This window comes from Piliocolobus tephrosceles, chromosome 1 (assembly GCF_002776525.5).
Source record: "Piliocolobus tephrosceles isolate RC106 chromosome 1, ASM277652v3, whole genome shotgun sequence".
Classification (NCBI taxonomy): domain Eukaryota; kingdom Metazoa; phylum Chordata; class Mammalia; order Primates; family Cercopithecidae; genus Piliocolobus; species Piliocolobus tephrosceles.
In genome coordinates this window covers 121,326,343-121,345,680 of record NC_045434.1, presented here as the reverse complement: position 1 = coordinate 121,345,680, position 19,338 = coordinate 121,326,343, and the positions used below count along the sequence as shown (strand labels likewise).

Below are 19,338 nucleotides of genomic sequence, written 5' to 3'. Positions count from 1 at the left end.
ACGCGCTCCTTACCTCTCCTCGCAGTCTTTGCATTTCACCTGCAACGGGACTAGTTGGTGGAACAGAACTTGGCTCATGTTGGCTCGCTGCCCCGGCTGGTGTGTGGAAAAGCCCAACAGGCCCGGCCCTCGGAACTAGCCCGAGAGGCGTCCCGTCCCTGATAGAGTTTGAGTTTGGCGCTCGGCTTCTGCGGAGGAGGCGGGAAGAGAGAAACGAGGGAAAGACGTAAGAGACTTGGCCCTCGCCAGCCACCATCGGATTCTTCCGGTTCTGCGGAAGATAAGGGGCAGACGGTTGTGGTAGTTCCGGGCATTACCTTGTGTGGCGGGGGCTGAGGCAGCCATGTTTGTTAAGGGAAGGGGACCGTAAGGAAGCTGACAACTTTTCTTCTGGTTGCCGGGTGCTGGAGAACCGAAGCGAGCCCTGAATTATGGCGACCTCTGCGTCGTCGCCGCACGCGACTGGTTTTCCAGCTGAGGGTAGATGCGGTTACTATGTGGAAAAGAAGAAACGGTTCTGCAGGATGGTGGTGGCCGCAGGGAAAAGATTTTGTGGTGAACACGCTGGAGCCGCGGAGGTGTGGTATCGCCCTACTCTCTCCAGAGTTGGAAATAAGTATCCTGGTCCTGTCGGTGCTGGAACCCGGCCCCTCCCCTCTTTGACTGGTTTCTGCTTGTGTGCCCTGGAGCCTCCAGCTTTCACTTTAGTAAACCCAGTTTTGCCCTCCTTGCCGACCGATTATGAGTTCTAGTGATGAGAAATGTTTTAGTTTACAAAGTAAAGCGCCAGCAGTGACCCATTTATGTTGATCTTAACTCATAGTAATGCTAGGTTTTAATTTTACCCCAAGCTACCGCTCCCTCTTCCTGCTGGAAAGTGGTAGTTTAGAAAAAGCAGTGATTGAAGTTCCGAAGGTTTCACTAGTTGTGTTCTAATTGTTATTTCGTGAAAGAGAAGCACTTCTCGTGAATGCGGTTGGAAAAAAACTTTCTTTTAAAAATTTAGACTTGAGGCCCGGCGCGGAGGCTCACGTCTGTAATCTCAGCACTTTGGAAGGCCGAGGCGGGCGGATCACTTGAGGTCAGGAGCTCGAGACCAGCCTGGCCAACACAGTGAAATTTCTCTCTACTAAAAATAAGAAAATCAGCTGGGCGTGGTGGCGCGCGCCTGTAACCCCAGCTACTCGGGAGGCCGAGGCAGGAGAATCGCTTGAACCCAGGAGGTGGAGGTAGCAATAAGCCAAGATCACGCCACTGCATTCCAGCCTGGGTGACAGCCAGACTGAATCTCAAAAAAGAAAAAAAAAGATGTTTTTTTCGACTTACAGTTTTTAAGAATGCAACTTTGCTGAAATAGGAAGGAAAGATTTTTAAATATATACGAATTGACCTTTTACAACTGAGAACAAAGCATACAATTTTGTTTGATAATAGTTATGCATATAAATGTACTATCAAACACTGTATATTTGTATGTATGTATATTACTTTAGGATGTATATGAGATGGGAAAATAAAAACCAGAGGAGCAAAATGCTGATAGGAAGAGAGCATATCTAATAGAACTATAAAGAATAAACCAAAGTGATCAGCATCTGATTTCATGCTTCTGAATGTCCAGTATTATTTGCATTATTTTATTTCTTAAGGAGTTTATTCTTCTAGACAATATCCGGTGCAGATCAGTCCCCTGACCCCCTTCATCTGCCACTCCCCATCGTAGTTACAGCCTACTTCCTATTTTGTTTTGACTGGCATTTACCAAAAGTGAAGCATACTGAAAAAAGGACATTCTTGTTATGGAATATGGGAGACGTGACTTGCTGTGGGAACTCTGAATTACACCCATAGTCGTATTGACTGATCTTGAGGGGACTGGCAAACATCCCTTGTTGAAGAATGAGAGTTATGATAGGAGAATGATTTAGACTGCACCTTATCCAGATATATGGAAGATGAATACAAATGGTGATGATAGTGGAATATGAATAAATCCTTACAAGCTGATCAGTATTCCTAGAGAGGAAGGACATGTCGTCATTAGTCCCTTGAAGAGAGAGTGCAAAACATCAAGTGGAAACATTTTTCGTGACTACTATCTGGTTTTAAATTGTGGCTATCCTCCTGAATCTGTAATTTATGATATTACTGGATGTTGTGTTTCCATCTTTTTTTCTAAGTGTCATATGTAGCTGTGATGACACCACTTTAACTCATTTTTACGCAGTGGTTCTCGACAGGGACTTATTTTGTCCCCAGCGGACACTTGGCAAAATGAAGACATTTTGGTTGTCAAACTGAGGAGTATCATTGACATCTAATGCAGAAATGCTGCTAAACCTCCTACAAATCATGGGACACCCCCTGCACTCACCCCCTCAAAAGAATCACCAGCCCAAAATATCAGTAGTGCCAAGATTCAGAATTCCTGTTTCTAAATTCAACTAATAAATTTTAAATGTGCTTTTTTCCCCCTATGCTATGGTTAGGCTTTGGGGATTAGAAGAGTCTTTTACATGGAGGTTAGGATTTAAAGCCAGCAATAAGGAAGAAATAATACACAGTTTATTGAATATACAGTCTTTTCCAAAAAAATGAAAATTTCTTAGTTTTCCCATGAAATTCAGTGTGAATAGCTTCATGGACATGCTGAGAGGCATGTTCAAACAGAAATAAGTTTTTAAAAGAATAATAATAACAGACACTTAGTGGCCACTTACTCTATGGCCAGCACTGTGCTAGGCAGTTTTGTTTCATTTTTTTAACTATTAGCTCACTTAATTTGTTCAGACCTTAGGAGGTAAGACATATTTTTGTTCTCATCTTTCAGATGAGGCAGTAAGCCTACTTACCTAAGGTCATAGGGATCGTAGCCAGTAGATAGAGCTGGGTATCATACCTAGGCAGTCTGGCTGGCCTGTGTTCTTAACTGTTATACGATCCCTATTTATACAGATTCATGTGGAATATTGGGTAGAATTGCCAACATTTCCAATTTTGCTTTCTTTTTTCCCAGTTCATATAGTCATGTGGCACATAATGACATTTCACTGAACAACAGACCACATATATGCTAGTGGTCCCATAAGGTTATAATACTGTATTTTTACTGTACCTTTTCTATGTTTAGAAACACAAATACTTATATTGTGTTACAATTGCCTACAGTATTTAGTATGGTAACATGCTGTACAGGTTTGCAGCCTAGTAGCAATAGGCTATACTATATGGGCTAGGTGTACAGTAGGCTATACTATCCAGGTTTGTGTTACTATACTGTATGATGTTTTCACAATGACAAAATCACCTAAAGATACATTTCTCAGAATGTATTCCCTGTCATTAAGTGATGTAACTTAGAAATGAGTAGGATGTAACTGATACTAAAAAGTTGCAAAGCCAGTAAAACATGGCACATATCAAATGGTTAAAATGCCATGTTTCATTGTTTCTAAGAAACTTTACATTTTAACATTCTAAAACCAGGATACATCTTAAAATCCATATGTCAATGGGCAGCATTTTCCAAAAAATGATAAGTATGTGAGGCAATGCATGTTAATTAAACTTGATTTAGCCATTCCACAATGTATACATATTTCAAAACATCATGTTGTATTAAAACCATACATATAGTGTATATTATTTTATTGCCATAAAAATCACAATTACTTTTGCACCAACCTAATATGTGATAAATATATACAACTATTTGTCAATTAAAATAAAATGAAATAGGTAGCATTTTTTTCTTTATTGGTTGTGCATAAAATAGTCATGCATATAATAGTTGATGCTATCCTAGATTTCAGACACCATATGTAGGCCTTCTCTATAACCTATTTGAAGCTATAGACCCTTGTTTGTCCAAAGCAGTATTTGTTCATATATACTTAAGCCAGCTACACTGGAGAGTTTTTGCTAAACCCTTGGGACCTGATTTTGCCAACTTTTCATTATGTCCTTTTAAGGTTTCCTTACCTTGTTTTGAGATTGCAGAGACACTGAAGTTATATCTGGTATCTGTAAGCAATCAACTTGATATTTCATTTAAATAAATTTATCTCTTCATTTATTAGGAAGAAGATGCTCGGAAAAGAATCCTGTGTCCTTTAGATCCAAAACAGTAAGTATGGATCAGATACGGGGTTTTTTTTTTTGTGCTGGAAACAGTAATTGGCGTAAATCTCACTTGAAATAATTTTCTTTTTAAATTTAGCACAGTATATGAAGATCAGCTAGCAAAGCATTTGAAAAAATGTAACTCGAGAGAGAAACCAAAACCTGTAAGTGTTTGATCAGTAAAATTGAATGATGAAATGTGGTATGTAATGCCTTGGTAGATGCTGCACATGGAATGGGCTTGTTTCATAGCTGAGGAACCCAAGCTCAGGAAATACAATTTTTTATTTAAAGAGATAGGGTCTCACTCTTTCACCAAGGTTGGAGTGCAGTGGCATGATCATAGCTCACTGCAGCCTTGAACTCCTGGACTCAAGCAATCCTCCCACCTCAGCCTCATGGGTAGCTGGGACTGTAGGCAAATGACACCACACCTGGCTTATTTTTTAAATTTTTTTATAGCGACAGGGTTCTCGCTCTGTTGCCCAGACTGGTCTCAAACTGCTTGTGTCAAGAAATACTCCTGCCTCAGCCTCCCAGAGTGCTAGGATTATAGGCATGAGCCACCAAATCCAGCCAAGAAATACAAATATTTTTAAATTGGATAGTAGGCAAATCTGCCTGACTTTTGTTGCATAAGTAGATATTTATTTATTACACTATGCAATAAGGGCTGCCATGTGATCCAGGAAGACACCATTTCTGTCTTCCAAGGGTGCTTGGTATACAACCTCCCTTGAAAAGGTAGTCTGGGAAAAAAGGTAATCAGTGCCTCTGCTTCTAAGACTCATAGAAAATTGAGAGACTTATGGGAGGATATCTTGCAATAGCACCTCTCAGTTACTTTGACAAGATACTCCCATACATTTCCAAATGCCTGCCAGTTGAGAACCACTGGGCCAGATGGCATAAGTTTAGAAAGTATTTTTACATTAAGATGGTGTAGAAGAAAAATTATGACCCTTACCACCACCACCTACTTAGGACATAGCTCCTCTAATAGAAAGAGAGAACATTGGCTTTGTTTGCAAATATCTTCCTTACCTAAGTTCCAGGTTTCAGTTAAAGCAAGCAAGTTTAATATGTGTTCTGAGAAAAGTTGGAGAGAATAGATAAATTTATTAAAAATGGAAACCCTTGGGTGAGTTTCACTGCATACCAGCACACAGTAGCAAGGAAATGGAGAAAAGCAGTGGAATGATGAGACAGAGAAAGAAATGCAAAGCAGTATTTATCTGGTTCACTATGTAGAGTAGGACACTTGGAACCCAGGTAAAGGCATATCACTATTCTGCTTTACTTTGGAAAACTGGTGAGCAATGTTTAAAAATTTTCTATACTAATTAAAAGTTAGTTGGTTATAAATTTCTTCAATATAAATAGTTTTCACATTTAAAAATCTACTCCACAACATAAGTTACCTAGAACACTCTTGGCAACCATTTTGAACTAAGAGTACATCAAATTCTAATACTTAACAGCTAGTTTTCTATTATAGTTTTATTTCAGTTATCCAGTAAAACATTGTAATTCCTGCAAGCTTCACTCATTCCACTCAATCACCAGTTTCCATTGCTAGCAACACACATTCTGTGCATATAGGTAAAGCTAGCAACACACAAGCAAGATGTTACCTTTCTGCCTCCATATAACAAAAGTCCATTTACTACACATAACATAATGTCCCCAATAATTATTTTCACTTTTGAAATGGGATTTGTAGAAACAGTACTGTTTCATTCATCTAGATCTACACCGTTCAGTATGCTAGCCACTAGCCACATATGACTATTTAAATTTGAATTAAAACTAAATAAAATTTAAAATCTAATGTCTCAGTCACACTAGCCATATTTCAGTGGCTACAATATTGGCCAGAGCAGATGTAGAACATTTCCATCATTGCAGAAAGTTCTGTTGGAAAGTGATAATACAGATCCTTACCTAGAATCTGTATTTCTGAAGCCAGGCTAGAAAGATTTCATTATCTGTGTTTGTTTGTTTGTTTGTTTATTTTAGAGACAGGGTCTTCCTATATTGCCCAGGCTGGTCTCAAATGCCTGGGTTCAAGAGATCCTTCTGCCTTGGCCTCCCAAAGTGCTAGGATTACAGGCCTGAGCTACTATGCCTGGCCTCATTATGTTAATTTAAATAACTAGTGTGATGGGACATTTATATTTTCAAGTTTTAATTAATATTTTAAAATAGAAGAAATCAGACTTATTGTTATAATATGTATGTCTTTCTGTTTTTGGTCATGCTGCATGTCTGATAAGCAGCATTATGTAGTTAGTACTTTGCTGTTTTTGCTTTAGCACTATAAGACAAAATTGTTACAGTTCTAGTGTATACAGTCTAGGCTGTAAAACTTTTAATAAATGTTACAAATGAATTTCTTTAAACTGTAAGTACGTATTCAGATAACCACCTCACTCGAATATAAGATCCATGAATACCTTTTTGTCTCTTTTGTTGTCTACTGTGGTGGGGTGCCCAATACCTAAAGCAAACTAGGGACTAGAGTAAATATTCAATAATGATTTCATGAAGAAATGAAGGGAGGAAGGGAGGATGGCAGGTACAGAGCAGGGGATAAAGGGAAGAATCAGTATTTTAGTTTAATGTTTGTGAGCTTCACATTATTAACAGTTCTTTTATGGCTTTGCTTTTGTTAAGGATTTCTATATTCAAGATATTAATGCAGGCTTAAAAGATGAAACAGAAATACCTGAACAATTAGTAAGTACATTGACTTAATATTTAATTTTAAAAGGTATTTATAAGCTCTTTTCATGATGTGAATAAGCCGTGTTCTAATTTTTGTTTCAAGCAAATCTGTTTTTCATTTACAGTGCATTTTCCTATAGACTCAATATTGTTAGAGATGGTTAGTTCCCAGACTAGCTCATGCCCCATAACAAAACAAGCTACAATATGGCTGGGAATCCCCTTTGATTCTTGAACCCTTCTGAGCCTAGACTTGTTCTTGACCTTGAGGAAGTTAGGAGAATTAAAGTAGCACAACAAAGACGGAGTAGAAATTTAGCAATTGGACAATTCTGATGGCAGCTTAGGGAAAAGGCTTGATAGAGAGAAGAGCCTAAGCTGTCATGGAAATTGCCCAATTGGTAAACCTCTACTCAATCTCTGTCATGCTACTTTAAAGCAATTTTTGGCCACGTTATTTAGTTTTATTTTTGTATATAGGTTCCAATTTCTTCTCTATCTGAAGAGCAGTTGGAAAAGTTAATTAAGAAATTGAGAAAAGCAAGTGAAGGTAAGACTGCCTAAAGTTGCAAGTTCAATTATTTTAGAGTAATTAGGTGGTATATGAGTTGATATCATTCTAGTTTAAAATATGTTACTACTGTTGTTCAGAATCCTACAGTTACGTGTTTGGCTGCTTAAGCTGTTGTGCTTATATTTGGCACAGGTTTGAATTCTACACTTAAAGATCATATTATGTCCCATCCAGCATTACATGATGCACTTAATGACCCTAAAAATGGTGATTCTGCAACCAAGCACCTGAAACAGCAGGTATGTTTAGGCTATAGTAACTACTAAACATGGCCTTTGTTCATTTGTTGAAAGTGTTTTAAATGTAATTATTAATAAGATTTTATTTTGTTTACCTTTCAGGGTGCCAAATATTTCCATTTCAAAAAATATATAGAAACATATATAAAAAAATGAGGGCATGGATATGATTCTGAGTACCATATATTAAATATTTAAGAGCAAGAGAGAAAAATTTTAAGTCAAGTAGAAATTATCATGTAAAACATCTGCCTTACGTAGAAATTACCTTGCTCTTTTCCCATTTGAACAAAATGTGTTTGCTCTAGTTTATAAAATAATCTTGTGAAGTTTGCAGGCTTCTATTTTAGGTAACATTGAAAAATTAAAGTTACTTGGTCCGAGAAGATGCTTTGTTGAGTTTGGAGCGGGAAAGGGAAAATTATCTCATTGGGTTGATATTGCCTTAAAAGATGCTGAAAAAGTTCACTTCATCCTAGTAGAAAAGGTGACCACAAGATTCAAGGTAAGTGTAACCATTGCTCTATGTTAGTAACCAAACTTTGTTTTCATTTTTTGTATTCAGGAAAAAAGTGATAGAAACATTTCTTAAAAGAAAGGAGAGGAATTTTTAAAATCTGTTTATTGTAGCTTTTTATTAGTTCCAATTGTATTGATAACTCAAACTGAAGGTGAATTTTTTTAGTCTAAGTTTTGATAGTCCATTGATCTGAATTCTTAAAATTATTTGCAGAGACAGGAAAATATATAGAAAGAGCCAAGCTCAAGCTAGGAGTTAAAAGTCTTGGGTTCTACTCCTATCTTTGCCACTTGCCATTCATTCATTAAACAATTTTTGAGCATACTGCCAGGCCCCACCCAGGCTGAAGTACAGTGGCAGGACCTTGGCTCACTGCAGCCTTGACCTCCTCAGCTCATATAATCCTCCCATTTCAGCCTCATGAGTAGCTGGGACTACAGTCACGAACCACCATGCCCAGGTAATTTTTAAAAATTTTTTGTGGAGACAGGGTCTCACTTTGTTGCCCAGGCTGGTCTCGAACTCCTGGGCTCAAGCCCTCCTCCCACCTTAGCCTCCCAAAGTGCTGGGATTACAAGCATGAGCCACTGTGCCCAGCCACTCTATTACTTATGTTTAGAAAGAGACCCAAGCAAATACATAAATGACTATAGTAAAGTGTTAAAATACGAGAAAGGTCTGCACAGAGTACAGCGTGGTTTCAAAGATGGGAGTGACAAGTTTTATTGCAGGGAAGAGATGGAGAATGACTACACAGGGAAGGTGATGCTTGAACTAAATCTTGAAAGGTGAATTGGTGTTTGTTAGAGAGTTTGAGAAGCATTCTAGGAAACAAGAATAATGTAACCAAATACATGAAATAACAGGAAAACATGGAAACATTCCTGTTTAATGGGAGTACATGTTGCAAAGTAGAGTTGAGCAATGATGAGACTGGAGAGGATAGTAGCCTATAGAAGATCTCATATTTTCTGCTAAGGAAGGAGTTTGACTATGCTCCTGTCTGGTGGGGGTACAATAGAAAAAAGATTTAGTTCTTGGCTTTGAAGAAGCTTATGTCTGGTGGAGTAGACATACAAATATTTGTGTTCAGTATGCTAAGTGTGTTTTGATAGTGGTAAGTACCCAATCCTATGGGAGCATGAAGATAGAGCAGCAACCTCAGTCTAGTGTGGGTCATAGAAGTTTTCGTAGAAGTGACAGTTGAGATCAGATTGAAATAATATGTAAGATTTGGTAAAGTAGAAGGGAATTTTTCAAAGTTTATCCTAGCAGCACCATTAAAACTATTAGAAGAGTCTGACACTTGAGGTAGAGAGATTAATAATAAAGATAATTTTTGTCCAACAATCCAAGTGAGAGAGAGGCCAGAACTAAAGCTATTGCATTGAGATGGAGAGGAGAGCAACAGAATGAGAAATGTGAAGATGTTGGAAGCCACAAGAGTTGGTGATTTATTAGTAATTGAATATGAGAGATAAGGAGTAATTTTGGGTAGAATTTTTATGACTTGGGTGACTAAATGGTGTTCTTCCCTGAGATAAGGAATAAAGGGGGAGCAAGAGGAAGGAGGGTTTTGGAGACAGAAATAATGAGTTCAGTTCTGGATATGCCCAGTTTGCTAGTGAAGTAGAGCTTTCTAGTTCACAATTGAGTATGTGTCTGATGCTTATTGGAGAGGCCTGAGCCACACAAATGTAGATCAATAGGTCATGGGCACATAGGTATAGGTTAGAATGGTTGTGATCTTTCAGGAGAGCAAGAAGAGGAGTGAACCAAAAATAGTATACGAAGAGTGACAAAGATAAAGGAGCTAGTAGACACAATCTTAAATAAATGACTTAAGATCTGTGAACTTCAGTTCCTTTGTCAGTGAATTGGGAATTTTTAGGGTTAAAGGAAACAATGTCTATGTTTACATAATTGATAAACATTTTCAAATCTTTCTTTAGAAGTGTGATATTTTGAAGTTCTCATCAAAGAATATACAGTCTTAATTTTTAAATATATTCTGTTGCTCTGAATTTTGAAAACAAAAATCTTTTTATTTTCATAAATCCTTTTTAAACGTAAGAAGTCATTATTACAATAATGTTCTGTTTGTGCAGGTGGATGGAAAACACAGAAAGAAAAATTCAGTGTTTGAAAGACTTCAAATTGATATTCAACATTTGTGTTTGAGTAAGTTGTGTAACTTTCCATTGCTCTACAAATAAATCATAACTGTTTTAAACTCTGAGGTTGCTTAGAAATCCAATCATGCAGAACGGTGCTTCAGAGAAAACAGTCAAATCAATCCATTGTTAATATAGAATGTTTTATATAATGTTTAAATAGATGTAAATTGAATTAAGATTGATAATTTTTTAAATTTTCAGTATCAAATGGAAATGAAGTGTTAGGGAAGAGTTTAAAAATTTTTATAATATGTACTTATGTTGTTTCTTTGTCCTGTTTAAATTTTTTTGAGTCCTTTCAAATATAAACTAGCCTTCTGCCTGCAGTTAACATGACTTTACCTAAACCATTAAAGAAAATGAGGTATTTCTCTGCCTAGCTAATGTGTTAAAGATACTTCCTAGAATTTTAAATTGTACAAGAGAAAAGAAGTCATCACTGTGGAATTCACATTCCGTACACAAAACACACACAGTCACATACACACAAAAACACTCCTGAATCAACCTCTGTAGTGCCCTTTTTATACCTTTTCTATTTTCAGATTATCCAAAGAAAATAATGCAAACATATCTTCACAACCTCTTCCATTCACTAATTTTAATCCAGTCATGAAACGCAACACAGCATTTGTATAGAAATCACTGTATTTAAAATTATTTAACTGAATATGTTAACTTTTTGATGTTATGAACCCTAAACAAATTCTTATGTTATATGTTGGGTTCCATAAAGTGAGAATTTTTTCTTTGAGTCTCTTTCAGGCTAAAATTCAGAGACTCTAATTAGTTATTTCTTTTGGAAGGCCACATTAATATGTACTTTATTTCACTAGACAGTTAACTTAATTCTCATTTCCATTTCAGATAAGATTCCTGTGCTAAGAGAAGGAAAACTACCTGTGGTAGGAATTGGAAAGCATCTGTGTGGTATGGCAACAGGTATGTAAACATACTAGTAATGTTTACATTAATGCATTAAGTTTTGGCCTAACCTGGCCCCAACCATTTCAGTGGCCTCTTTTGAATAGATATCTTATGTTTACAACTCATTAATCTTTATGGAGCACTGGATCTGTGCTTTATTAGATGCATAGCCTTCCTATTTATCTGCTCATTTTGGCCATTTTGCAGGATGAATTAAGAGTTTTGTATGTAAATACTACATCACATTAGACTTTAAAGTTCTTTGGGTTAAATTTCAACCAGAAAAGGAAAATAAGACCATTTATGGAAACTGTATGATTCCACCCAGAAGCTACTGATTTTTTTAGAGTAGTTCCTTAGGAAGAACTCAGAAACCTCTCCCATTAAAAGACTATTGTGTTTCAGGATTATGGGGAAAAAGAAAAAAATAAATGTTAGACAAAAAAAAAAAATCTAAGATGTCTTGTCTTAGCACTTTGATCCATCAGATCTAGCATGGTAAAGTGGAAACAGCATGTGCTTTAGAATCAGATAGTCTAGCTTTCAGCTCTGTTGTGTAACCTTGTCAAATTACTTAACCTTTCTGAACTTTGGTTACCTCATCTATAAAACAGAGATACTAATATATTAATTTACCGGGTTGCGTGTGAAGTGTCTGGCACATAATAGTGCTCAGTAAATGTTAATTATTGTTACATCATCTTCCTAACTTTTGCTAGTTTCATCATCTACCCATATGGGTAACTTGGAACGTCCATAGATAATATTTATATTGGCTGGAAATGGCATTGAGTACTACATATTTGTTTTGGGCTTCATAGTTTTTAAGACTACAGTAATGTACAACATAACGATGATTTGGTCAGCAGTGGACTCATATATGACAGTGGTCCTATAAAATTATACCATATTTTTACTGTACCCTTTCTGTATTTAGATATACAAATACTTACCATTGTGTTACAGTCGCCTACAGTATTCAGTAACATGCTATACAGGTTTGTAGCCTAGGAGCAGTAGGCTGTGCCATACACCCTAGGTGTGTAGTAGGCTACACTACACCATCTAGGTCTGTGTAGTACACTCTGATGTTCCTGCAATGATGAAATCGCCTAACGCATTTCTCAAAACATATACCAATGGTTAAGCAATGCATGACTGTACTTTCACATACCTTATCTCATTTAAGCCTTATAAAAGTCTTCTAAAGTAAACCAGTTCCATCCTGGGGGTAGGAGGGAGTACACTCTTTTAACCTACAGTGGCCATTTCTCATGTTCCACATAATTTTTTTCCCCTTGATTCACTGTATCTGAATCCTCCTTTCATCTCTGCTGCAGTTGCTTGCCCTTCTTGAAATTCCATTTTCTTCTTTTTTGTGATACTCTTATTTCCTGGTTCTTTTCCTACATCTATGCCATTCTGTTTATTTCACAGTCTCCATCCACTTCTGTCCTTTAAATATTTAATATTCAGGCTAGGCACAGTGGCTTATGCCTGGAAACCCAACACTGGAGTCTGAAGTGAGATGATTGCTTGAGTCTAGGAGTTCAAGATTAGCTTGGGCAACATAGCAAGACCCCATCTCTACAGAAAATTTAGAAATTTGCTGGGCATGATAGCTTGTGCATGTAGTCCCAGCTATTCAGGAGGCTGAGGTGGGAGAATCACTTGAGCCTAGGAGTCTGAGTCTGCAGTGAACTGGGAGAGCGCCACTGCACTGCAGCCTGGGTGACAGAGCAAGACCCTATCTCAATCGGTCAATCAATCTCAGACCCATCTGCTACACAACTAATGTGTCTTTCTCTTTAAACTCTTCAGTACTTACTGATATAGTCCGAACTCTTTGACATAACATTTTCATCTCAGTCTGGCTTCAGCCTTCCTCTCTTTGCATTCCCTGTCTCCTACTTTGCTGTTCAGCAACATCAAACCCTGGGTGCTCTTCCATATACTGTACTATTTCTACTGTATCTGGAATTTCACCCCCATTCACCCAAACAAAACAACTGATCAGTTTTTACTCATCCTTCACCTCAGTTGTCACCACTTTCAGGGAGCTCCCTTAAATAAGATATGCCTCCTTGGTGTTATCATAATACCCTCTGCATATTTTTACCTTGTTGTACTTTAATTATCTGTTTATGTATCTAATTCTTCCACCATGCTCTGAATTTTTTGAGTATATGGCATATACTAGCACAATGCTTGCTCTATAACAGGAACACAGTGAATATTGGAATGAATGAATAATCTTGGCTACCAATTTGCTGTGTTTCCTTGTCCCTTTCTGTGTATGTGGCTTTGTCGTTTAAGTTCTGTATAACAGATGAATTGAGATAAATTGCTAAAGCTCCTTCCAATTCTGAAATAACTTAATTCTTTTTTTGTTTTGTTTTGTTTTCTTTGAGATGGAGTCTCGCTCTGTCACCCAGGCTGGAGTGCAGTAGTGCAATCTTGCCTCACTGTAACCTCCGCCTCCCAGGTTCAAGCGATTCTCCTGCCTCAGCCTCCCGAATTGCTGGGACTACAGGCTCGTGCCATCACGCCTGGCTAATTTTTGTATTTTTAGTAGAGACGGGATTTCACCATGTTAGCCAGGAAGGTCTCCATCTCCTGACCTTGTGATCTGCCCGCCTTGGCCTCCCAAAGTGCTGGAATTATAGGCGTGAGTCACTGCAGCTGGCCTGAAATAACTTAATTCTTATAATAATTTATCTGGTTATTCACATTTCTGAAAATCACTTACTTAAGTCAAATATGAATAAAACAATGACTGAATGTATTTTGTCAGAAAATAATAGTTTATGAAATAATAGATTAGCTATCACTTTCTCCAAAGAATGAGTTTCTAATGTTTGTTGACTTAAATTCATATATTGAATTCAATTTACTAGTGAAATATCAGATCATTTAATAGTCACTTGTTGGCCGGGCGCAGTGGCTCAAGCCTGTAATCCCAGCACTTTGGGAGGCCGAGACGGGCAGATCATGAGGTCAGGAGATCGAGACCATCCTGGCTAACACGGTGAAACCCCGTCTCTACTTAAAAAAAATACAAAAAACTAGCCGGGCAAGGTGGCGGGCACCTGTAGTCCCAGCTACTCTGGAGGCCGAGGCAGGAGAATGGCGTAAACCCAGGAGGTGGAGCTTGCAGTGAGCTGAGATCAGCCCACTGCACTCCAGCCTGGGCGACAGAGCGAGACTCCATCTCAAAAAAAAAAAAAAAAAAAAGTCACATGTTTTATCTTAGGGTAATACAATTTTAAAATATGTATATGTTTTTGATTGAACAGACATAACATGACAATCTAATGATTAAGACAGAAGATGTGGGTCCTACATTTGGGGTCTTTCCAATATTGTCAATAATGTAGGAGTTTTTGATAGGAAATAGCCATAGTCATCAAAAATCCATTTATTTAGTTTTAAAATATACTAAAATGTTTTCATTGTAATGTGGAGTACATCTCCCTCTTAAGTTTGTGTATATTAATCATTGCATCCTCAATGCTTTGCACATGAAAGGCATTCAGTAAATGTTTGTTAAATAAATGAATAAATACAGTTAGGCTACTCAGTGAGGCCTACTTTCCAGATTCTGTTCTTACTCCTCTTTTCAACTCTTCAGTTCATCACTATTTGCTATGAGCCTCTTCAAAACAAGCATCTTGACTTAGCATCAACCTAAACAGATTTGTGTGCCCTTCCTTCCTCCTCCCTCCCTCCCTCTTCCTTTCTTCCCTCCCTCGCTCCCTCCCTCCCCCCCTTCCTTCCCTCCTTCTTTTTTTCCTTTCTTAAACTAGAATGTAAGTGTAGGTGAATAAAGTTTTCCTGTACAGGTCATTTCCTCAGCTAAGGTAGGAAAAGTGAGAGACAGTTCAGGTAGCTGGGTAAAAGTTCTTCAAATTGTAGATCTTAAGCTTCAGATAGCTTTATTGGAAAGTAGGCTTTATGCAGAATAAATCATTAAAGAAATTGAGAAGATAGTAAGAAGAGCAAATTTGAATGACGTTGATAATTCACCATAGAATTATTACAAATATAAAGCTGAGTAGGTTTTTGCTGTTTTTATTGTTGGGTTTTTAAAAACAGTACTGCTTAATAAATGTAAAAAATACTTATTTTTAAAGATGATGTGGTTTCGGGGGGCCACATAATTGTGTTTGCAGATCTTGCATTACGATGTTTGATTGAAACCTATGCTGCCAGTTTTGAGGAAAGGAATGAAGAACCTTTAGCCAAACGCATAAAGAATGATAAAACAGAAAAAGAAATTTACACTTTGGCCAAGGAAGGAAATGAAAAAAATGTCCCAGAGAAGTGGAACCCTGTGGCTGGCATTGTTATTGCACTCTGTTGTCACCACAGGTGTGATTGGAGACATTATGTGGGCAAAGAATATTTCAGGGCTCTAGGCCTTGGAGCAGTGGAATTCCACTATTTCCAGCGAATGAGTAGTTGGGCAACTTGTGGGATGCGGAAAACATCTTTGGAAACCTCAAATAGTACCACAAAGAGACAAGATAATCAGAATGATGATAGTGAAGAGCATGATGATGGAGGATACAGAATCACAGATGATGGCGCTGATAGTTTGCCTGGGTAAGAGACTACTTTTGTAATGTATGACACTAAAGGAGAAATATTGTATTATACTGTACTTTAGATGACTATTATCAACAATTCATGAAAATGTATTTTATAATCTAATTTTAGAATAAGCTAAAATATACACCTTTTATTGTGGTCATAAATATAATGTGTCTTGGAAGCATGGGATAAAGTACTTAGTACATTATGGGTTAGTTAACATTCTCTCAATAAATAGAAGTGACAAAAATAATTTTTTATAAACTTTTGCAAAATTTTAACAATGTTTTGTATGTGTTTATTCAATTTAGGCTTCTTAGTGTTGAAGAAAAGAAGAAAATAGGGCATCTTTGTAAATTGCTGATTGACCAAGGTCGAATCCAGTATTTGCAGCAGAAGGGATTCAGTCCTGCTTTGCAGTACTATACAGACCCTCTGGTGTCTTTGGAAAATGTTTTGTTAACTGCTTTACCAAATCATTCTTCATCACCACAAACAACTGCTTAATGGAAAAGAAATTTGAGCATCATCTGTCTTCCACCAAAAAAAATTTTTAATTATATTTTTATATTAAAAAATATATACTTTAAATAACAAATAATATGAACTTTAAAAAATGCTGTGGCCTCATTAAACTTTGGTAATAGCTTTTCTTTTTACTTCAGAAATCCAAACATTAGAGAATTCACCAAAGTAATCCTCTTTAGAAGGGCATCTTGAATTATATTATCCATCCATATTTATGGAGATTGGTAAGGTAGTTGAACCGTTGACTTGGTGATCTGAAACATACATATCAACACATAATTAGCATATTTCTGTTTGTATTAATTTTGGAAATTTATCTTCCTTTGATTTTATTTAATATTTTTTATTTCTCAAGTTCAAGAGGTAGTGATTGATTGTAACAAGGGCCAATCTGAGAATTTGACTTGTATGTGGACATTTTTCTGTAGGAGACCTGAAAAGCACAATTATGATTTTCTCAAATGCAAACAATTCAGAGATGTTCACAATTAATAAACACAATTAATGAAGTCACCTTCAAATTTCCAGAGCCATACATGTATATATTGTCAGAATCTGTCCATGACAAACATAAAACTGAAGAGCTGTTTTCAAAGAAAAAAGATTATTTCACTTAATTATTTTGTTGGATAATTATCTAGTTAGAACTTCCGAAAAGATACTTACAAACATAATTCACAAATTTGAAATAACTTCTGGAGTTGATTAGCTATCTCATATCTTTTATCAGGTCATTTTTTACATATAGAGGCACAAACAATAAGTAAGTTCTCTTCTGTTTGGGAAAATAATTTGGAATAAAGTAGAAATTAAATAATGAAATGAAAAACCTCAAATTTAGGCCTTATTTAACTCATGACTGGTTTCTATGCACAAACAAATATTAAACCAAACATATGGTAGGACTGTTATTCTCTTCTGCATCTTATCCCCATTTTGTTTCTGCCTTTATTTGTAAAAATTGTCTTAATTTATGGTACATTTGCCAAGACAAAGGTTCAGAATTACTAATTTTAGATATTATGATATTCTGAGGTGACTATTTTTATCCTGTAGTTCTATGATTACATGATTTGTAAATAAGAAGCCTAGCCAATTTAAAATTCCTGACTTTAGTCTCATATGTCTTGTCAGACTGCCTCGGTTCACATGCCAACCCTACCATCTTTGAGTTGTGTGACCTTGGGCATGCCACTTAATCTCTTTGTGCCTCAATTTCCTCCTCTTAAAATGGGGATGATGATGATAACAATAATACCTACCTCACAAGGTTGTTGTGAGTATCAAAGGAGACAACATAAGTAAAATGCATAGAACAGTTCCAAGCACAGATTCAATAAATAACTGGAAATAGTAGTGGTAGTAACTCGTGAATCTATTTTTAATAACGTAATAGGCTTTGATTGTATTATCTCTTTAAGTGTTAACTTTTTTTTCCCTTGTTATAAGTTTTATGTCAAATGCTATTAAAGTAAGGTAGTTTGTTTTTTAAGTTAGTTACCCATGTCCCCAATGAAGGGAACCTAAATGAAGATATTATACCATTATATAATTAACTTTTTTTTATTGTGTCAAGCAATACTAATTTGTGTCATAAAATTTGTTTTGCATCATTCAACAATTTATGCCCAGAAATAAACAATATTCTACAACAGGCATAATCTCATTTATGTTTCATAAAATATTCATACACACCCAAGAATTATCATACGGAAACAGTTCTGTGGCCCATTTAGCTTAATAGTATGTTTCTGACAATGGTATCAAGTACCTTAACAGAAGATAAGTTTGTCCTCCAACATGCCATCCTTAGGTCAGGATTATTGTTTTCCTAACTGTTAATTTGTCTTCACATATCATGAGAAAGTGACTATGTGGGATATGCATACAGCTATTTCTTGTCTTGCACAATTTTCAGATTCAACAAACCTCTTCTTGAACTTTAGATTCACCTACACAATTACCACAACTTGCATGTTCCACAAGTGCATCAAATTTACTGCTAAGGGCCAGGTGCGGTGGGTTACGCCTGTAATCCCAGCACTTTGGGAGGCCAAGGCAGGTGAATCACCTGAGGTCAGGAGTTCGAGACCAGCCTGACCAATATGGTGAAACCCTGTCTCTACTAAAATTACAAAATTAGCTGGGTGTGGTGGCACATGCCTGTAATCTCAGCTACTCAGGAGGCTGAGGCAGGAGAATTGCTTGAACCTGGGAGGCGGAGGTTGCCAAGTGAGCCAAGATTGCGCCATTGTAGTCTGGCCTGGGCAACCAGAGAGAAACTCTTCAAAAGAAAAATGACTGCCAAAATTAGAAATCATCTTCTGCCTCTACCACCCGATTCTACTCGCCAACCCAACTTCTGTACTTCATTCACGATCTTAGCATCACCATCTATCCAGTCGCTCTCTAAACCAAAAACATTCATTATAAACTCCCTTTTCTCATCTTCATTCAATTACCAATTCTGTCTCCTAATCATCTTTTATGTATTCTCTCTCTGCTTTCCAAAACTAGGTTACAATTAGGATTTTGCCTGTCTTTCCCCAATCTGTCTCCATGTTATTGCATCTATGACCTTGCTACAATAAATCTAATCACCATTTTCTAAACATCCTCCGCTGAATGTTAGCAAAAATTATTTCCTCTAGCTGAAAAACTCTGTCATTGTCTTCTCAGTTATACTCATTTTTCAAACTAACTAGTTGTTGCATTAGGTTGAACTAAAATCTGCCTTTTAAGTTAAAAAGTTAACATTTTACAATTAGAAGACCATGATTTCTATTACTATTGTTTCATTGTTTTTATTAACAAATAATTGTGCACTTTGTCCTCTTCCCCTGATCTTGGTTTAGCTTAAAGCCCCTCCTTGATTAAAAAAAATGGTGTAATTCAAAATTATCAGAGACTAAGTGATTGAAATCTCTATAT

At 36.7% G+C, this 19,338-nt stretch overlaps 3 protein-coding genes across 10 annotated transcripts in view; 1 reads left to right on the top strand and 2 right to left on the bottom strand.

Moving 5' to 3' along the window:
- The window catches only part of SASS6 (SAS-6 centriolar assembly protein), a 75,740-nt gene extending 75,376 nt beyond the window's left edge, over positions 1-364 (bottom strand). For 3 of the 5 annotated variants that reach the window (XM_031936613.1, XM_031936614.1, XM_023191284.2), the window contains exon 1: positions 14-262. In XM_031936613.1, coding sequence (XP_031792473.1) covers positions 14-256 — 243 coding nt within the window. In that variant the 5' untranslated portion in view covers positions 257-262. Of the gene's footprint in view, positions 1-13 lie in introns of all 5 variants that reach the window. The other 2 variants (XM_023191279.1, XM_023191278.1) reach the window with 2 other exon arrangements.
- Positions 279-18,065, top strand: TRMT13 (tRNA methyltransferase 13 homolog). The gene is made up of 11 exons (XM_023191288.2): positions 279-578; positions 4,080-4,126; positions 4,220-4,286; positions 6,799-6,861; positions 7,330-7,399; positions 7,556-7,662; positions 8,000-8,167; positions 10,291-10,363; positions 11,227-11,301; positions 15,459-15,891; positions 16,191-18,065. Exons 1-11 carry the CDS (start codon positions 432-434, stop codon positions 16,384-16,386), a joined length of 1,446 nt encoding a protein of 481 aa, XP_023047056.1. The 5' UTR covers positions 279-431; the 3' UTR covers positions 16,387-18,065.
- The window catches only part of LRRC39 (leucine rich repeat containing 39), a 31,488-nt gene continuing 28,560 nt past the window's right edge, over positions 16,411-19,338 (bottom strand). For 2 of the 4 annotated variants that reach the window (XM_023191290.1, XM_023191292.1), the window contains one exon: positions 16,415-16,661. In XM_023191290.1, coding sequence (XP_023047058.1) covers positions 16,606-16,661 — 56 coding nt within the window. In that variant the 3' untranslated portion in view covers positions 16,415-16,605. Of the gene's footprint in view, positions 16,662-16,921; positions 16,992-19,338 lie in introns of all 4 variants that reach the window. The other 2 variants (XM_023191289.1, XM_023191291.1) reach the window with 2 other exon arrangements.